The 20,883-nt window shown below is 36.8% G+C and overlaps 1 protein-coding gene across 3 annotated transcripts in view; it reads right to left on the reverse strand.

Moving 5' to 3' along the window:
* Positions 1-1,871: 1,871 nt before the first annotated feature.
* Positions 1,872-20,883, reverse strand: part of TIPRL (TOR signaling pathway regulator) — a 35,912-nt gene continuing 16,900 nt past the window's right edge. For all 3 annotated transcript variants that reach the window (XM_082834054.1, XM_082834052.1, XM_082834053.1), the window contains 3 exons: positions 7,490-7,585; positions 5,058-5,120; positions 1,872-4,169 (listed from right to left, as the gene is read on the reverse strand). In XM_082834054.1, coding sequence (XP_082690180.1) covers positions 4,026-4,169; positions 5,058-5,120; positions 7,490-7,585 — 303 coding nt within the window. In that variant the 3' untranslated portion in view covers positions 1,872-4,025. The remainder of the gene's footprint in view (positions 4,170-5,057; positions 5,121-7,489; positions 7,586-20,883) is intronic.

Genomic DNA, 20,883 nt, shown 5'->3' on the forward strand with positions numbered 1-20,883 from the left:
TTCATGCCCATCTCCCAGTGGTAGACTTCTCTTTTTGCTATCCATATAGTATCCTGGGCCCAGGTTTTTCTGTTCCTCCTCCAAGGTCAGAGGTTACTTACTTATACTCCTTCTCCAGCAGTAATGGTTCTTCGTGGCCTGAAGGCAGAGCATTTCCTATTCCTCCTCCCAGAAGCAGATGGGTTTTGCTTTTATTCCTCCCCCAGAAATAATGGATTTTGCTGGGGTCCTGGGGGGTGATATTTGTTGCTCTTCCCCCAGCAGCTTAAGTCTTTTGCATCCTTCAAAAGAGGGGTCTAGGACAAATGGGCAGGGTTTCATACCTATCCCTCAGCAGCAGCCAATTACCTCCTGCATGCTTGAACCACTGACAGGGACTTTCTGGTCCCCTGCCCTGCCCCAGTGTTTCTTATGAGCACTGGGGTAGACCCCTGGGAAAGAACCTGTGTGAGTGTATGAAGTCCTCTTATTTGAGACTCTCAGCTCTTCCAAACTGACAAACTAGCCCATACTAAGCCTTTCAGAATTTATTAAAATTTTAGTTAATTTTTTTCTTACCTGCTTGTACGTACAGTGGCCACCTGTTTCTCTCATGCTCTAAGATGAAATGATTGGTAGTTTCCACCTCTTGTTGGAGGGCTTATCACTCTTTGGGATTTAGTTTACTTTGCTTTGCAACCTCAGCTGTCTGATATGCTCAAGAAAAACTGTAATTGTATAGATTACCCAGATTTTTCTCCTGGGTAAGTTAGGAGTGACATTCTCTTGAGGCTTTAGACATGCTTTTCCAGGTAGAACTCTACTTCTACCAAAGGTGATTTTGTTATTCTCTTTAAAGCCAGTATTATTTCTGTCATTGCAATTACTAAAATTTGTAATTATTTTTACTTTGTCTCCTCCATTAGACTTTAACTCCATGAAGACATATAATACAGTCATCCCTCAGTATCCACAGAGGATTGACTCCAGTCCCCTCCCCCCACCAAAACCTGAGGATACTCAAGTCCCTTATATAAGATGATGTATTTGCATATAACCTACACACATCCTCGCATATACTTTAAATCATCTCTAAATTACTTACAATACCTAATAAAATGTAAAGGCTATGTAGATAGGTGTAAATACAATGTAAATGTTATGTAAATAGCTGCCGGGTACACCGCAAATTCAAGTTTTGCTTTTTGGAATTTTTTTTCTTTTTTTTTTTTTTTGCCACGCCACGGGGCATGCAGGATCTTAGTTCCCCTACCAGGGATTGAACCTGTGCCCCTTGTATTGGGAGCACGGAGTCTTATCCACTGGACCACCAGGGAAGCCCCATGGAATTTTTTTTTCAATATTTCAATCCATGATTGGTTGAATCCGCAGATGCAGAAACTGAGGATACGGAGGGCCAACTGAATAATCTCTTCATTACTGTAACCCCCGTACCTAGCACCATATTGGACAGTACTTAAAACTAAATGGAATGATACATACCACAAGTATTTATATTTTCAAAACCAGAAAGCATTAACCTATCATAGAGAAAACAATGGCTAATTAAAACATCCACAGAAGTACTGGGTTGGCCAAAAATTTCATTTGGGTTTTTCCATAAGATGTTACGGAAAAACCCAAATGAACTTTTTGGCCAACCCACACTAGGGGACAGAGGGAGAGGAAGAACGAGAGCCTAGTAGCTAAACTGGAGGATTATATTCTGGACTATCTGTTAGATTTTCATTTATAATCTGTCTGGAGAATCTGGCTATAATGTTGACCAAGTTCAAAACATAAAGCACAAACAAGAAAGGTATACCAAACCATTTTTTAATTAAGCTTCAAGAAAAACGAAATTAAATGAAATAGCAAAACACAGATGGGTAATTACTTATTGTTTATTCTCCTCTTACAAAAAGACACTTGGAACAAATAAATATAAAATGGTATATGTCTTGTTTAGCAATGGGCAAATATAAGTTTTCTTGGCATTCTCCACAGGAATAAACTAATGAAGCTTTCAAAAGTACACTCATCCTATCCACCTCCCACCTTCTTCTATAAAACAGTCAATTCTACAATTTTTAACAATGGATTCTCAAAATAAGTAATTTAAGACTGACTCAGGGACTAAGACATCTGAATCAAGTTAAAAATATATGTGTAATATGATGCTGCCCAGAAACCTCTAATTCAACTAATAAATATTATTACAGTTTTTCATTTTTTAATAATTTGTATGACTAAAGAGTCTGTTCTGTTCAAATCTGCATGGCAAATAAAATAAACAGAAAGCAGAGTACAATATATACACTTTTCTGTCCTAAGGGAAAACATTAAGTACCAGTATACTTAACATACAGTGAACATGCCACGTATTTTCTCAAAGCCAACAAAATCCTGATTTCCTATACCTTGAAGGTGATGTAGTAGAGAGCAAACAAATACCCAAATCATTTGTGACCAAATTTAGCTAATAAAATTAGCTAAAAAAACAATAGACACAACAACACACCAGAGTCTGAGTAATGATGAATATCCAACTGTATTTGTTTCACTAAAATTTATCTTCAGGCTAATACCTGAAGAGTTTTGCTAATACTTACAATTAAATATTCTTCTTTAATGATTTATGTATCAAGTGGAAATATGTACAATAGCTGTTTCAAACAAGAAAAAAAGGGGGTAATTCTTTTCCCCTGCCCTTTAAATAAAATATTTTTTTAAACCCATTTAAAGTAATTTCTTACTTGGTGCTTTATAACCACTTGCTACTTTATGGAGACCATTTTAAAAGGCAGAAAAGAATATAAAATGTTTAAAGGGTCACCATCAAAATAACCAAATGGATTTCAAATTTACTTTTGTAAACTTTCTGTACTACCTAGATCTTGTACTAATTAATTACACTTTATTGGATCCCCTGTAATGTTAAAAACATGAATCTTTTTTTTTTTTTGGCCATGCTGCACGGCTTGCTGGATCTTAGGTCCTTGACCAGGGATTGAACCCAGGCCCTTGGCAGTGAAAGCGTGGAGTCCTAACCATTGGACTGCCAGGGAATTCCCAAAAACATGAATTTAAAAAAGGAAAAACTGGCTTTTAGATTTTAAAATAAGCCCCTTCCTCCTCCACAGCTACCCTTCAAATATTTTAAGCAGAAAATTAATCTGGTTGCTTCAGAGGCTGATGTAATTTTTGCTTAAAACAATCCATATTAACACTTCAAACTTTTTAGGACCAATATCAAATTCAATATCCAAAAGATTTATTCACTCTGAGGGTGCGTGGAAGCTGGAAGTAAAAAACGTCAGTACAAATAGAACCACACATAAGAAAAAGCACCTAAAGATGGAGGAGAGACAGCTCTGACATCCTGTCAGTGGCAAACCATGATTGTGTGTTTCCATGGACATAACACCTTAAGTTCTCCAAAAACCTAGTTTATTTGTTTCTATGTCTGAAACTTTCTTTAAACTTCAAAAGCCAATTAAAATTTAGGAGGGTAATTTTCTTTTTAATTTCTGGGTACAGATCATTTGAGATCAGTTTCCTAGGAGGCAAGTCATGACTCTCCAGAAGTGTGAATAAACATCAAAAAACCCAAGGTAAAGAGCCACTACATCAACGTGAACAATTAGGAATCATATGAAAGTCACAAGGTGTTACGATTCACTGATTTAAAGTAACTTCCTCGTGGTAGAAGATAGTGTTTCATGATAGATACAGGTTATGGCCACTGCTTCTGAGAGATACACACATCACCCCCTACTGGTGAGACCCCACTTTGTGACAATTTACAAATCTGAATTTAACTCCAGAAGATATAAATTTCTGGAATATGAATTTGAAGACAGAGAGTACAACAGCAGTTGAGTGGAAACTGCCTGCGACACTCTTTTATTTATTTATTTTTCCTTTAAGGCTACAGAAAATCTGCACATAGACAAGGCAATTAATTCTCATAATAAAAATACCCCCTCCAAATAGCCCCAAGGTCTCCAGTCGGATTCCACGGTCAGTATATGTTGTAATAAATTCTATTCCACAGGTGTACATTCTTTTGAGTCTGCAGGGTTAGGATCAATTCTTTCTGGAAATATTAGCTTCTCACAAACTGCCTCCTTTATCGGCAAATACTGTGATATTTCATTAGGTTCCGTGAAGAGGGAAGGTGAAACATGCTAGGAAATACATAAACCATATTAGCATATATTAAATTACTGCACTGATAGTTTTGAAAATGCTTTCGTTCAAGCATTCCTAAAGCATGCCAATTTTAAAATGAGATGCCATATATATATATATAGAGAGAGAGAGAGAGAGAGAGAGCGAGAGCATCATCAGGTGTTCCTAATAATATCAGGTATCTCTTGTTACTGACTCAGCTCTGTTACTAGATGGTTTCCTCAAAGATCATAGGAATATATTTTATAATGCTCCCATAAATGTTCTCAGAATTTAATACATCTTAATCTAATCCCTTTTTCCTGTTATTTTTGTACCTTGAAAGCACTAGCCTTCAGTTAGATGCCAATATGTGGTCTACAAGAGACCCCATATAACTTTTCTAACCTATGTATATTCTATATATAGACAGAAATAAACACTAAGAGTGAATAAAAAAATCAAGTTAGCAGGAAGGTATCAATTTTTAAACAAACCATTATCAAATGCTATAGACTTGTAGAAACCCTTTACAAGTCCCAGGGGAGCAAAAAAAAGCAGGGGAGATTATGCCCCCAAAAGTAAGTCATGGAAAGAACATCCTATTGCAGCTCCACCACCAACTAGCTGTGCGACTTGGAGTCACACCTCTGGGTCTCAGTTTTTCCAAAATAAAATGTGGAAATTGGATTGGATGATGGTTAAGGTACCTAACAACTCTAACTGTAATTGAGATAAGTTCCAGAAAAATACACTCCAATAGGATTTCTCCTATAGAGCCCTATTAGGTAAATGAATGGATTTAGGGATGTAGATTTGGTGGATGGGTGGGGCATGGGGGAATACCATACTTAAAATAAAACATTAAAATTTAACTTCTAAAAACTGATATTTAAATACTGTACCATTAAATTAGCAATTTTGCTCTCTCGTGATGTATATTCTCGTAACATGTAGGTCTTGTCAGCCTATGTTTAAAAATCAAAAAAATTGCAATAAATTTATTTATATTGATTAACAAAATCCTTTCTATTAAACAGAACTGCCCACATTTTAGAACAGGTTGTGAAAGTACCATTAAGTCTGATAAGAACATCTAATTCTACAGTGAGATAACTAATTCAAGAATTCTGAATTCTGAATTCCAATCTCTGTAAATCACATTAATATCTGATATGCATATGTAAACAGATTTAATAATTATCATGTAAGAAAAACACAAGCAAAGGTTTTACTTTGAAAGAAAATGTGTATGTTTGTAAATGAGATATGCAAGAGATTTTAATATTACTTCAAGTTTGGAACTACATCTTTTCCTTAAGCTATATTACCATCTACCTATATAACTGTGGCTACTTTTTATGTTCCTCCCCAAAAAAGTTTAAACAAGTTTTATTCTTTCCCATTTCTAATAAATTCTTATCAAATTGTTTATTTACAGCCACTTTTTTGGTACTTCAATTTTCCCATTTAAGACTTTTTAAAGTGAGGTTTTAGAAAGCAATTTATTTTTTTGGTAAAACATTATTTAATAAAAGAAAAATCACAAGATTATGCTCCCTTAAAGTTTCAATCTTTTATATCAACAAAACAGATTAATGCTCATTGTTAAAAAAAAATCAAATACTATAAACGTATAGAGTATAAATCATCAGCAATCACAATCTCTACAGATAACACTATCCTTAACATTTAGAAATCTCTACATAAAATCTTATATAGATTCATACTTGCATCTTAAAAGTCAACATTAATATGCGCATCTTTCCAAATCAGTTAAACAACTTTCTGCCATTCATTTTAATGGTTGCATATTTTTCCACTATATGGACTGTAAAAAACTAATAAACAGAAACCTCAATTAAATAGATTTGGGAGACTAGCATGGGGAGCTCTCATACCCAGCAACCATAGCAGAGCCCAACAGAAAAAAGAAAGACTCCTCTTATTTCCTGGCAAGGACTCAACCAATGGAAAGTCATGGATTCTCTGTTTACTGTAGCACTCCCATTTTCCTTTTCCTCTCTATAAAAGCATTCTCCTTCCCTTGCCGTGTGGGGACTTGCACATGGCTCACCATGGTTACAGACCTGAATTGCAATTTTCTGCTGATCCCGAATAATTCCAACTCTGCTGGAGAAATATCTGGCAGTCTATTTGTTGTAGGCCAACAGGATATAAATGGCCATTTAACCAATGCTCATTCAATGGGCATTATAGCGCCTTCCTTCTTTCCTTTTAGCTATTATAAACAATAGCATTGCCATGAATATTTTATATATACAACTCTATACAGCTGCCTGATTAATATTTGTGGGTTACTGTATGTAAGAATCTTTTGAGGATAAATTCTGAAAAAAAAATCAATATTGTTGAGTTAAAGTATAAGCATTTCTAAAAATTTAGATTTCATTTTTTCTGAGGGAGTAAAGTATAGCTTATTTTTAGTACTTTACTATCACTTTTAAAAAGAAAAAGATCCATCACAGTGACCATGTTATTTCAAAAGAAAAAGAAAGTGCAGGATTTAGGAAAATACCAATCCAATCACATCTTACTGGGCTTAAATTCCAGTTCTGCCACCTATTAACTGTATAACTTGGGCAAGTTACTTAATCTCTCTTTGCCTTAGTTGCCTCAGCTGTAAAACAGAGATAATAATTGCATCTATTTCATAGGGTTGTTAGGAGAGTTAACTATTACTACGATTACCCTGACTGATACTGCTGGTTTCTTCTTTCATTCGTCATTCTATGTGATCACAAATATGACATTAAAAATTCATTCAAAAAGGATAGGCTGCTATAAAGCTACAAGAAGAATTTTCATGACTCAATTTAAGCCTCCCCCCTAGTTTCTTCACTTATTTTTTTAAAAACTTCGTATGTTAACAGTTCCTTGAAATGGAGCACAGAGCTTTCAAATATTAAAACAACTATCAAAATAATTGTATAATACAAATTTCTGGAGGCCATGAGATTGGTATTTCTAATATCAGGACATTACATAAACAACACATACTACAAAAAAAGTAAGAGTTAAGGGACAGTTTTCTTAAAGAGATTAAGTTTAAGAGGTTTTTAAAAAGCATCAGACTCCTCTTTACCAGGGAGTGTCTTTTGGAAAACATGCTCAACTCGTAGAACTTTTGGAAAAGAAGATTTAATGTTTCGATAACTGTGCAGTCAACAGTGAATGTGACACACCCAATCTTAAAGGTTAGACAAATAGCCATGTAATATAAAGCACTACTGAATTTCAAACTGTCAGACTGACAACGTAACAACATGAACAAGCTCAACGTCAATTAGTACTTTCATTAAATGAGAATAGATACCTCATGGTAAAGTCTTGTGTCATTCATCCTAATAAGCACCCCATCAATTCTCAAGAAAAACCGCAACAGCAAGAAAAAGCTAGAAGGCATCACTCTCTGGAAAAGAAAAACGTAAAAAGTGTTTTATGAAAATTAAATATTTTATCACTTTGCTGAAAGAAAAAACATTTTTAAGGCATCGGAGGAAGACTGAATTAGCCCTATATAAAACTCTCTGAACTAGAGGTTCTTTGCCCTAGCGCCAACCAAGGCTCAAAAGCTTGTTTATACTACGTAACATACTGGTTTCAGTTTCCTACAACAGAAAAATATTTTTTCTAGGTCAAAAGATAATGAGGTTAAAAAGATTTAAAACTCACCTAAATAATGTGAAAAAAATAATTGTACTTATAGTAAATGTCAATACCAGTAATATCAAAATGAAAGAACCACCTAGTTCTTTGCTGCTACTCATCTTTTATTAACTTTACATAAAGACAAGAGGGCTTTAATGGTATGCTCTAATTCAGTGCAACCAATTAAGTACTATTTCATACTGCCAAAGTCTGGTTTATGAGATCATTATAACACGTTCTTAACATCTTTGATCTGTGTCACATCCATGTATTTCCATTTTCCAAGTATTACCACTGAAGAAAGTCAGAGTTAGTGGAGAGTGGGTCCTGGTGGCAGGGAGGGAGGGGATGGATGAGGTGTGGGGTCTTCAGGTCTTTCAAAAGAATATCCCTCATGGGAGTGCTGTCAGAAACATGGCTACCCCTGTCTCTCCCCTTCAATCTACAGCCCGCACAACATCCACAACTCAACAAAAGTATACCTCTGCCCAACTCAACAGGACACTGGAGAATTCCACACATCTGTATATCTAAAGGTGAGTGGACTGGAACACATGGAGGAGGCGGAACGAAGGGAACAGTGAAGTCGGTGCCTGCAATCCCAGCCCTATGACCGAGACGGATGAGCCCACAGCTTCAGAAAACCCAGTAGCAGCAGGAGAACCAGCACACATGACTTTGGTCTCCCAACTGTAGGAGCGTCCGTGGCCACAGGTAACTGGGAAGCAGTGGCAGTGGGGCCTGGGACCCTGTCCCTCCCACAGCCCTGGCCCCCCATCCACAGTAGCAGAACCCTTATGACACTCAACATGGTGGAGGAGCCTGCACAATCCTGCTCCCCTCCAATTATCCTCCTCTTCCCACAGCAGAGCCTGTGTCTCAGGGGATCCCAGACACAAGGGAAGAGCCTACCATCCTCATGACATAGCAGCTCCGGCAGAAGCAAAGCAGCAACTACCCCAGAGGCACAAGAAGTGACAAAGAAGGCATGGAGCCACACCTCTTACAAAGACAGTGGGGGCTGGAAGGTGCCAATTCTCAAAAACAACCAGAGGTAGCACAGATAAGAGAAACCAAAAACTTGTGTTACAGCACCACCTACCAAAAAACAAAAGAAAGCACTCTCACTTCTAACCTGTCATTTAACTTCAAATGCACAAGCAGAGGAACATTTCATTAAGCACCATGAAGAACCACAGTAATACTATACGACAAAAAGAAAATGACAAATCTCCAGAAACCAAACTTAAAAGTCACAGAACATTTCAATCTAACTGATAGAGAATTCAAAGTAGCTATCATGAAGAAACTGAACGAGATACAAGAAAACTCAGAAAGGCAGTTTAATGGGCTCAGAAATAAAATTAATGAGCAGAAGGAATACTTTACCAAGAAGACTGAAACTCTAAAAGACTAAACAGAAATTCTGGAGCTGAAGAACTCAATAAACAACATGAAGAATGCATTAGAAGACACTGGAAATAGAGCACAGCATATGGAAGAGAGTATTAGTGAGCTCAATGGTAGAAATCTAGAGATGATACAAGTAGAAAAGGAAAGAGAAATAAGATATTTTAAAAATGAGAAAATTCTACAAGAGCTCTGTGATTCTTTTAGGAACTGCATAGTGGGTATCTTAAAAGAAGAAGAGACGGAGAAGGGAGCAGAGAGATTATTTAAAGAAAGAACAGCAGAGAACTTCCCAAACCTGGAGAAGTAACTGGACATACAAGTCCATTAAGCTCAGAGAACACCTAACCACCTCAATGCAAAAGACCTTCTCCAAGACATAATATTAAAACTGTTGAAAGTCAACGACAAAGACAGAATTTTAAAGACAGCCATGGAAAAAAGGATAATAAGTACAAAGGATCTCCCATTAGGCTATCAGCAGATCTCTCAGCAGAAACCCTACATGCCCATAGGGAGTGGAATGACATTCTCAAAATATTGAAAGACAAAAATTGTCACCCAAGAATACTCTATCCAGCAAAGTTGTCATTCAGATATAAAGGAGAAATACTTTCCCAGACAAACAAACGATGAGGAAGTTCATCAACACTAGATGAACCTGCCTTATAAGAGATGTTAAAAGGAGCTCTTTTACTAGAAACAAAACAGCAAAAATACACAAAACTTTGAGCAAGGTGATAAATAGACAGAACCAGAGAATTGCAACTGTTTATCAGAATAGGTTGCAAAGAAAGCAGAAAAATAACTATCGCTATCTCAGTTTGGTAACAAACTCACAACATGAAAAAGGATAATTTGAGACAACAAAAACATAAAAAGGGAAGAGGAAAAGGACAGAATTTATACAGGTAAAAGAAGGTGAGATGCTATCGGCAGGAAAAGGACTATTTTCTCTAGGAGAGGTTTTATAAAAACCTCAGGGTAACCACAAAACATAAACACAGAGCAGAGATCCAGAACAAAAAGAAGAGGAATTTGAGAAAGGTTTAATAGAGAATCACCAACACAAAATGGCAAACAGAAACACAGGGAAAAACAATAGAAATATAGAGCAACCAGAACACAAAAGATAAAGTGGCAGGACTAAATCCTCATCTATCAATAATCACACTAAATGTAAATGGATTGAATTCACCAGTTGAATGACAGAGAGTGGCTAGATGGGTTAAAAAACAAGACCCAACTATATGCTGCCTCCAGGAGACACCACTTAGCTCTAAAGAGATATACAGGCTAAAAGTAAAGGAATGGAAGATAGTCGATGCAAACAGAGCCAAAAGAAAGCAGAGGTATCCATGCTCATATCAGACAAAATAGACTTCAAGCCAAAAAGGTCAACAGGAGACAAAAATGGACAGTATCTAACCATAAAGTGGACAATTCATCAAGAAGATATAACGGTGATTAACATGTATGTACCTAACAGATAAGTACCAAAATATATGAAACAATTAACAGACCTAAAGGGAGAAATTGACAGCAACACTAATAATAGTAGGGGACTTTAACACCCCTACTATTAGCGGCCTTAAATAAAACATTAGACTAGATGGATTTGATAGAATTGTACAGAACACTCCATCCAAATGCAGCAGAATACACATTCTTCTCAAGTACACATGGAATTTTCTCAAGGATAGAACATACGTTGGGACACAAAACAAGTCTCAATAAATTTAAGAAGACAAATCAAGCATCTTTTCCAAACACAATAGAATGAAACTACAAATCAACTACAAGAATAAAACTGGAAAAATCACAAATATGTATGGACTGAACAACATACTACTGAAATATTACTATTAGATCAATGAAGAAATCAAAGGAGAAATCAAAAATTACCTGAAGACAAATAAAAATGAAAATACAACATACCAAGATGTACAGATACAGCAAAAGTAGTACTAAGAGGGAAATTTATAGCAATACAGACCTACCTCAAGAAACAAGAAAAATCTCAGCAATCTAACCTTACACCTAAAGGAGCTAGAAAAAGAAAAACAAATAAAGCCCAGAGTTAGTAGAAGGAAGGAAGTAATAGGGACAAGATTGGGCACATTCAGGGTGGTATGGCTGTAGACGGAAGGAAGTAATAAAGAGCAGAGCAGAAATAAATGAAATAAAAACTAAAAAGATAATAGAAAAGATCAATGAAACTAGGAGCTGGTTCTTTGAAAAGACAAACAAAATTGACAAACCGTTAGTTAGACTCACTAAGAAAAAGAAAGAGAAGGCCCTGATGAATCAAATCAGGAACGAAAGAGGAGAAATAACAATGGATACCACAAAAATACAAAGGATTATAACAGAATATTATGAACAGCTATACACTAACAAATAGGACACCTAAAAGAAATAGACAAATTTTTAGAATCATACAAACTTCCAAGACTGAATCATGAAGAAATAGAAAATGTGAATAGACCAATCACTAGTACAGAGATGGAAACAGTAATCAAAAAGCTCCCAAAAAACAAAAAGTCCAGGACCAGACAACTTCACAGCTAAATTCTATCAAATATTCAAAGAAGGGGCTTCCCTGGGGCGCAGTGGTTGAGAGTCCACCTGCCAATGCAGGGGACACAGGTTCATGCCCCGATCCGGGAAGATCCCACATGCCACGGAGCGGCTAGGCCCGTGAGCCACAGCTGCTGAGCCTGTGCGTCCGGAGCCTGTGCTCCACAACAGGAGAGGCCACAACAGTGAGAAGCCCGCGTACCGCAAAAAAAAAAAAAAAAAAAAAAAAAATTCAAAGAAGATTTAATATCTATCCTTCTCAAACTATTCCAAAAAATTGAAAAGGGAACACTTCCTAACTCATTTTCAAGGTCAACATCATGCTGATACCAAAACCAGACAAAGACACTACAAAGAAAGAAAATTACAGGTCAATAACTCTGATAAACATAAATGAAAAAATCCTCATCAAAATACTAGCAAAATGAAATCAACAATACAACAAAAGGATCATACACCATGATCAAGTGGGATTTATTCCAGGGATGCAAAGATGGTTCAATATATGCAAATCAATCAATGTGATACACCATATTAACAGAATGAAGGAAAAAACCATATGATCATCTCAATAGATGCAGAAAAAGTATTTGACAAGATTCAACACCCATTTATGGTTAAAAAAAAAAAACTCTCAAAAAAGTGGATAGCAAAGGGACGTACCTCAACATAAGAAAAGCCATATATGACAAACCCACAGTTAACATCATACTCAATGGTGAAAAATTGAAAGCTATCTCTCCAAGATCAGGAAAAAACAAGGATACCCACTCTCACCATTCTTATTCAACATAGTACTGGAAGTCCTAGCCAGAGCAATTAGGCAAGAAAAATAAATAAAAGGCATCCAAATTGGAAAGACAAAAAGTAAAACTGTCACTATCTGCAGTTGACATGATTTTATATACAGAAAACTCTAAAGACTACATACACACACACACACACACACACACACACACAAAAGCAAAACTATTAGAAATAATAAATGAACACAGCAAAGTTGCTGTGTTCAATATACAAAAATCTGTTGCATTTCTATGTGCTAATAATGAGCTGGCAGAGAAATTAAGAAAACAATCCCATTTACAATCACAACAAAAAGAATAAAATACAACTTGTCAAAATTTGCTTATTACAGGGCTTCCCTGGTGGCTCAGTGGTTGAGAGTCCGCCTGCCGATGCAGGGGACACAGGTTCATGCCCCGGTCCAGGAAGATCCCACATGCCGCAGAGCAGCTAGGCCCGTGAGCCATGGCCGCTGAGCCTGCGCGTCCGGAGCCTGTGCTCCACAATGGGAGAGGCCACAACAGTGAGAGGCCCGCGTACCGCAAAAAAAAAAAAAAAAAAGTCCTTATTACATAAAGCAATCTACAGATTCAATGCAAGCCCTATCAAAAGCCCAAGGACATTTTTCATAGAAATAGAACAAAAAATTCTAAAATTTATATGGATCCACAAAAGACCCTGAATAGCCAAAGCAATCCTAAGAAAAAAGAACAAAGCTGGAGGTATCATGCTCCCTCTTTTCAAACTATATTTCAAAGCTATAATAATCAAAACAGCATGGTATTGGCAGAAAAACAGATATATGAATCAATGGAACAGAACTGAGAGCCCAGAAATAAACCTACACATATATGGACAATATATGACTATGGAGCAAAAAATAAACAATGAAGAAAGGACAGTCTTGCCAATAAATGGTTCTGGGAAAACTGGACAGTCGCATACAAAAAAAAAAAAAAGAAAAGAAACTACAGTACTATCTCACACCATCACAAAAATTAACTCAAAATGGATTAAAGCCTTGAATGTAAAACCTGAAACCATTAAATTCCTAGAAGAAAACATACGCAGTATGCTCTTTGACATTGGTCTTAGTAATATCTTTCTAGATATGTCTCCTCAGGCAAGGGAAACAAAAGTAAAAATAAACAAATGGAATTACATCAAACTAAAAAGCTTCTGCACAGCAAAGGAAACCATCAATAAAACAAAGACATCAAATGGAAGAAGATATTTGTAAATAATACATCTGATAAAGGGTATAATATTCAAAATATATAAAGACCTCGTAAAACTCAACAACCAAAAAACCAGACAACCCAGTTAAAAGATGGGCAGAGGAGATGAACAGACATTTTTCCAAGAAGACATACAGATGGCCAATAGGCACATAAAAAGATGTTCAACATCACTAATTATTAAGGAAAAGCAAATCAAAACCACAATACAATGAGAAATCACCTCACACCTGTCAGAATAGGTATTATAAAAAAGATAAGAAATAACTGTTGGCAAGGATATGGAGAAAAGGGAACAGTCGTACACTATTGATGGGAATTTAAATTGGTGCAGTAACTATGCAAGACAGTATGGAGATTCCTCAAAAAATTAAGAATAGAACTACCATATTAACCAGCTATCCCACGTCTGGGTATCATCTAAAGAATATGAAAACACTACTCTGAAAAGATATCTGCACCCTTGTGTTCACTGTAGCATTATTTACAATAGCCAAGATATGGAAACAACTTAAATGCCCATTAACAGATGAATGGATAAAGAAGATGTGGCATATATATAGAATGGAATACTACTCAGCCATAAAAATAGATGAAAGCTTGCCATCTGCAATAACATGATGCACACTGAGGGTATTATGCTACATAAAATAAGTCAGATGGAGAAAGACAAATACAGCATGATTTCACTCATATGTGTAATATAAAAAATAAACAAACAAAAACAAAATAAGTGAATAAACCAAACAAACAAAAACAAACACATAGATACAGATAACAGAGTAGTGGTTACCAGAGGGGAAGGGGTTGGGGGGAGGGCAAAATGGGTAAAGGGGAATCAACTGTATGGTGACGAATGAAAAATAAATTTTTGGTGATAAGCATGTTGTAAAGTATGCAGAAGTAGAAATACAATGTTGTCCACATAAAGCTTATATAATGTTATAAATCACTGTTACATCAATAAAAAAATTAAATTTTTTTAAAGACTGACATAAATTGGTGTGTGACAAGTACATATTAATTCATTACTGAATTCTGTCTAATCATCAGGGAAATGCAAACCAAAACCACAGTGAGATACCACCTCACACCTGTCAGAATGACTATCATCAAAAAGAACACAAGTAACAAATGTTGCCAAGAATGAGGAGAAAAGGGAGCCCTCGTACACTGTTGCTGGGAATGTAAATTGGTGTAGCCACTGTGGAAAACTGTATGGAGGTTTCTCAAAAAACTAAAAATAGAACTAGCATATGACCCAGCAATTCCACTCCTGGGTTTATACCCAAAAAAACCAAAAACACTAATTTGAAAAAATACATGCACTCCAGGGACTTCCCTGGTGGTCCAGTGGTTAAGACTTCACCTTCCAATGCAGGGGGTGCAAGTTCAATCCCTGGTTGGGGAGCTAAGATCCCACATGCCTCGCGACCAAAAAAACAAAACACAAAACAGAAGCAATATTGTAACAAAGTCAATAAAGACTTTAAATATAGTCCACATCAAAAAAATCTTTAAAAAAAAAAAGAAAACATACATGCACTCCAATGTTCACAGCAGCATTGTTTACAATTGCCAAGATATGGAAGCAACCGAAGTTTCCATCAACAGATGATTGCAAAAAGAAGATATGGTAATATATATACAATGGAGTACTACTCAGCCATAAAAAAGAATGAAATTTTGCCATTTGCAGCAACAAGGATGGACTTGGAGTGCATTATGGTATGCACTCCATACCATTATGGTATGGTGAAATAAATCAGACAGAAAAAGACAACTGCCATATGATATCACTTACATGTGGAATTTAAAAAATACAACAAACTAGTGAATGTAACAAAAAGGAAGCTGACTCACAGATGTAGAGAACAAACCAGTGGTTACCAGTGGGGAGAAGGGATGGTGGGGGGAACACAGGGGTAGAGTATTAAGAGGTACAAACTATTAGGTATAAAGTAAGCTACAAGGATATACTGTACAACATGGGGAATATAGCCAATATTTTATAATAACTATAAATGGAGTATAACCTTTAAAAATTGTGAATCACTATATTGTATACCTGTAACTTATATAATATTGTACATCAACTATACTTCAATAAAATTTTTTTAAATAAAAGAGAATTGTGTCTACTTTTGAACATATTTGAAAGTTTTATAATGAAGGATTAGTAAAAAAAAAGAATACATTTGACCATTTACTAAATAAATACTATTGTCTACTAAGTGTCAAGTTCTTATTATAGTAGGTCTTGGATTTATACAAATGAAATACAATCTCAATTCTCAAGAAGTTTATCAAAGAGGGAAACAGTCAGACAGACAAAATGATGTGGTAGCTGCTATACTAGAGGTACACACAAGGTTCAATAAGCACTCAAAGAAATAAGTAGCTAAGCCTGCTGAAGAAAATCAGAGAAGGCAATCTTTGAGCTGACCATGAAAAGAAAAGCTGGGGTGGGAAGAAGAATTCTAGAAAGAGGAAATAGCACATACCAAAAAAAGAAAAAAAGTACTGGGGCATGAAATAGTAAGATACATTCAGGGAACTGCCTGTAATTCCAGATAAGCACAGGGCAATGTTAATGAAGAAAGAAGAAATAACAAGGATAACCCAGTAACCAAAGCAGCTTTACTGCCCGGGGAGTCACCAGCCACAGGCCAACCTCTCCTGCCCTAGGACCTTTCAATACCCTGTTCCCTGACCTGGAGCTATTCTCCTGGCTAACGCTTACTTGTCCTTCAGATCTCAGAATAAATGTCGCTTCTACGAGGAGGCCTTTCCTACTGTTTCATAATCACAGAGATTTCTTGTTATTCTCTCATAGTTCTCCATCACAAATGAATGAACATACCTGTAACCATATTCATTTATGTGTTTACTTGCTTAAGGCCTCTCTCCTCCACTTGGCTGTAGGCTCCACAACAGTGGGAATACCTGCTTTGTTCATCACTGTGTCCCTATTGCCTAAAAAAGTTGCTAGCACACAGCAGGTGCTCATTAACTATTGGCTGAATGAAATAGAGGCTAGAAGCTCTTTGATGGAGAAAAGGCTCTGAGTCAAACTGTATTCTGCAGGTTAACAACAACAGACTTAAAAGCAAGACTTACGGTAATGAAGAGCTAGAGGAAGAACCTGACTTATGATAACTTAGTATCACAACAAATTGAGAAGCACATCATTAGCACTGACAGAGTGCCGTTTGTAATTATTGGAAAGACTTATTTGCAACATTTCTTCAGATTTCAAAATTAATTATTAACAGTCATACTGGGCATAACATGTGAAGCAAGTTGAAGTATCGTTTCAGCATGGCACAATGGGGAGACTAAGAATAAGGGACCAAGTTCTAGTCCCAATTCTACAATTCAGCTGTATATTTTAAGGCAGTAGTTCTCTCCAAGGAGACGTTTGGAAATTTGAGGGTGTTTTTCGTTGTCACAAAGATGAGCAGCCAATACTAACAATTAGCAGTTAAAGACCAGAGACATCAGATGTTCTGTAGTACCCAGGACTATCCTTTACAACAAAGTCCAATTCTGCATCCCACAAAACTGTCAAATATCTCACCTGGCATTTATGTGGGTGAAAAAAAACCTGATTTATAATTATCTGACGTTTGAACCTAATTCCATTTTACATATAAATATAAAATTCACTCAATTTCCAGGAAGGCAATTACCTTGTAAATCAAGGGAAGATTATACTTTGTTTTATTTGACACTTCACTAAGAGTTGTTCACCACTTTGAAAAATTACATCACTGATGACAGTCCCGATTGTGTTATCTGAGTCACTGACTGATACCTGGCATATCTGTCAGCCTACACTTGTAGCTGTCACATTCACAGTGATTTAGTATGCAAATATAAGTATCTGACTACTTATACAGTCATACTATGCATTTACATATTGAAATTCCTATCATTTTACTCTAAATCCATTTTTAAATTTCCCTTTTATCTTATAATTAGAACACTATGTTGATTTATTAGAAAGAAGGTGGCTTATATTATCTATGAATTTCTTTCAGGATAGTAAAAGGTAGAGGGTGCTTAAAGTATTTGGTTAAAAAAAAAAAAATGGAGCAATGGGTCCGATAAGGTTGAGAACAACCAACTTAGAGCAAGTTTCTGAACCACCCAAAGTCTTCTCTTTCACCTACAAAGATAAGGGATGTAAAGAAACAATCTCTTGGGCCCTGTGTCTGTAAACTATGACAATTCTGTGGGACTACGCGTCCAATAAAAGCTACCTCTGTACAAGCATTGTAGAATTCTCTGTACACAGAGATGAAAGATATGTCACTGCCCAGTATACTTGGACTCTAAATAAAACATGGGAGCAGAAGGCAGACAATGTTCACTCTTGACTCTACTCAGCATGGAATTAACCACTAGCTGTTAAAGCCATTACAGAACATCACAGTGCTGCCAGTATTTGGTAGATAGGAAATTAATTTTCTTTGAAAGTTAAAAACTAACATTAACACAAAAAGAGCTTCTCTTTAAATCTCTGTTAGAGCACAGCCCTACAAGCTGTAAGCCCTAACAAGGAAGTAGGTTAAGACACAAAATCCTAACCTAAAAACAAACATTGCTGAGAGAAGCTAATTTAGAAATACAAAAGAAAGTTAATTTCTGAAACAAATATCTCCTAATTAGATATAGGTAATGCCACTCACACACAGTTATCAAAACTCATAATAAACTCAATGAAGCAAATCCAAAATATCCCAGGCCTCATGGTGCACAGAGCTCTAAATCCACTCTTTCTCACTAGGGAACTGTACCACAAAGAAACTATGATTATTTTTTAATAAAAGTTGTCTGGGTTGAAATTTGAAGGTGGAAAACACACTTTAAAACCTGAAACAGTTAAATAAATTAAGAGAATCTAAAAGGCTCAATCCAACAATATCAAGAATCTAAAGTACGTTATTTTGTTTATTTAAGCATCTTCCACATTTCAACAGCATTTCTTTTCAGAGTGTTTTATAGTTATTATGGAAACTGGAAAAACAAACATTCGTAATCAACTACTTTGCAGTTCTAATAACTTTTTAGCCGTCCTCCGGCCAAGGTTAAAACACCAAATAAAAGCAATGTATTCTTTGTCCTATAGTGTTAAAAAAACAACTAAATCTCTAATGTGCCTAGGAATTCTGATAAAACTCCAGGTTTAGGAATCACTGGCATAGAGGCTGACTTAACTGCATCCTGTTCTCCCTTCCTCCTATCACTATGGAAGAAGCATCTCTCTCTCTTAAGGCTAGTCCTTCTACTGATGATCTAGATCCTAGAAGATTATGAACAAAGGCAGAGAGACAAACGTATCCATTGTATGACTGATGTAGGGCAAGTTACTTAATATTTCTGAAAATAAGAATAAGTATTCACTGCATAGAATTTTCAGGAGGATTAAATCAGATAATATAGATAATTATCTAGCATGGTATCTGTGAGATAACAGAGAATCATACACTGGTCTCTACCCCTGGTTTCTGAAATAGGACTTCTGAAACCCTTATAAATCCCTAACCGATAAGAGCACTAGAAGTAAGCAGCTTTTGTTCCAATGAGGTGACTCTGGGTGGGCTCCTGGATGGGAGCTGGTACCCAGAAAGGCCAAGCCATGATTATAAGCTTGGAATTTCCAGGCCCACCTCCACTCTCCAGAGAAGGGAGAGGGGCTAGACATGGAATTACTAATTGATCATGCCTATGTGAAGAAGCCTCCATAAAATCCCAGTGGCGTGCGATTCAAAGAGCTTCAGGCTGGTGAACACACCCACATACTGGAAGGACAATGCACCTCTACTCCACAGGGACAGATGCTCCTAGGCTTAGGACCTTCCCAGACTTCACCCTATGTATCTCTTCATCCGTATTCTTTAACACAGCCGTCCCCAACCTCTTGGCACCAGGGACCAGTTTCGTCGAAGACAATTTTTCCACAGACCGGTGAGGGGGGGATGGTTTTGGGATGATTCAAGTGCATTACATTTATAATGCACTTTATTTCTATTATCATTACATTGTAATATATGATGAAATAATTATACAACTCACAATAATGCAGAATCAGTGGGAGCCCTGAGCTTGTTCTCACTTGCCACTCACTGATAGGGTTTTGATATGAGCCTGCAAACAATTGATTTATTATGGTCTCTGGGCAGTCAGACCTCTCTGCTAATGATAATCTGTATTTGCAGTCACTCCCCAGCGCTAGCATCACTGCCTCAGCTCCACCTCAGATCATCAGGCATTAGATTCTCATAAGGAGCGTGCAACCTAGATCCCTTGCGTGCGCAGTTCACAGTAGGGTTTGCGCTCCTATGAGAATCTAATGCCATCGCTGATCTGACAGGAGGCGGAGCTCAGGTGGTAATGTGAGCAATGGGGAGTGGCTGTAAATACAGATGAAGCTTCTCTCACTCACCCGCCCCTCACCTCCTGCCGTGCAGCCCGGATGGGGACCCCTGCTTTAATATTTTCTTTAATAAACTGGTAAACATAAGTGTTTCCCTGAGTTCTATGATCTGTTCTAGCAAATAATCAAATCCAAAAGGAGAATGTCATGGGAATCTCCAATTTGTAGCCAAGTCCAACAGAGATTGTGGGTAACCTGGGACCTACTACCTGCTATTGGCATCTGGAGGGAGGGCAGTCTCATGGGACTGAGTGGGACCTGACGTTATTTCCACGTAGATAATGTCAGAACTGGATTAAATTGTAGGACATCCAACTGGTGTCACAGAATTGCTTGGTGCTGGGAAAAAACTCACACATCTGGTGTCAGAAGTGTTGTGAGTGGGATAGTAGTGTGAGAGTAAAGGAGAAACACAGGAGAAGACTGGAGTTTTCCCAATCAGTCTCACATACAGCAAAGGCTCAAAGCCTTCTTCTTCCTCCCATACTCATCCTCAGAAACCTCACTCCAGCCATTTTCACCCCTTTCTCTACAAGTCTACAAGTGAGTCCTTCCTGTACCTAAACATGCTAAAGTCTTCCCCATATTTAAAAACACAAACAC

The sequence above is a fragment of the Leucopleurus acutus genome, assembly GCF_964270905.1.
Source record: "Leucopleurus acutus genome assembly, chromosome: 2".
Lineage (NCBI taxonomy): Eukaryota > Metazoa > Chordata > Mammalia > Artiodactyla > Delphinidae > Leucopleurus > Leucopleurus acutus.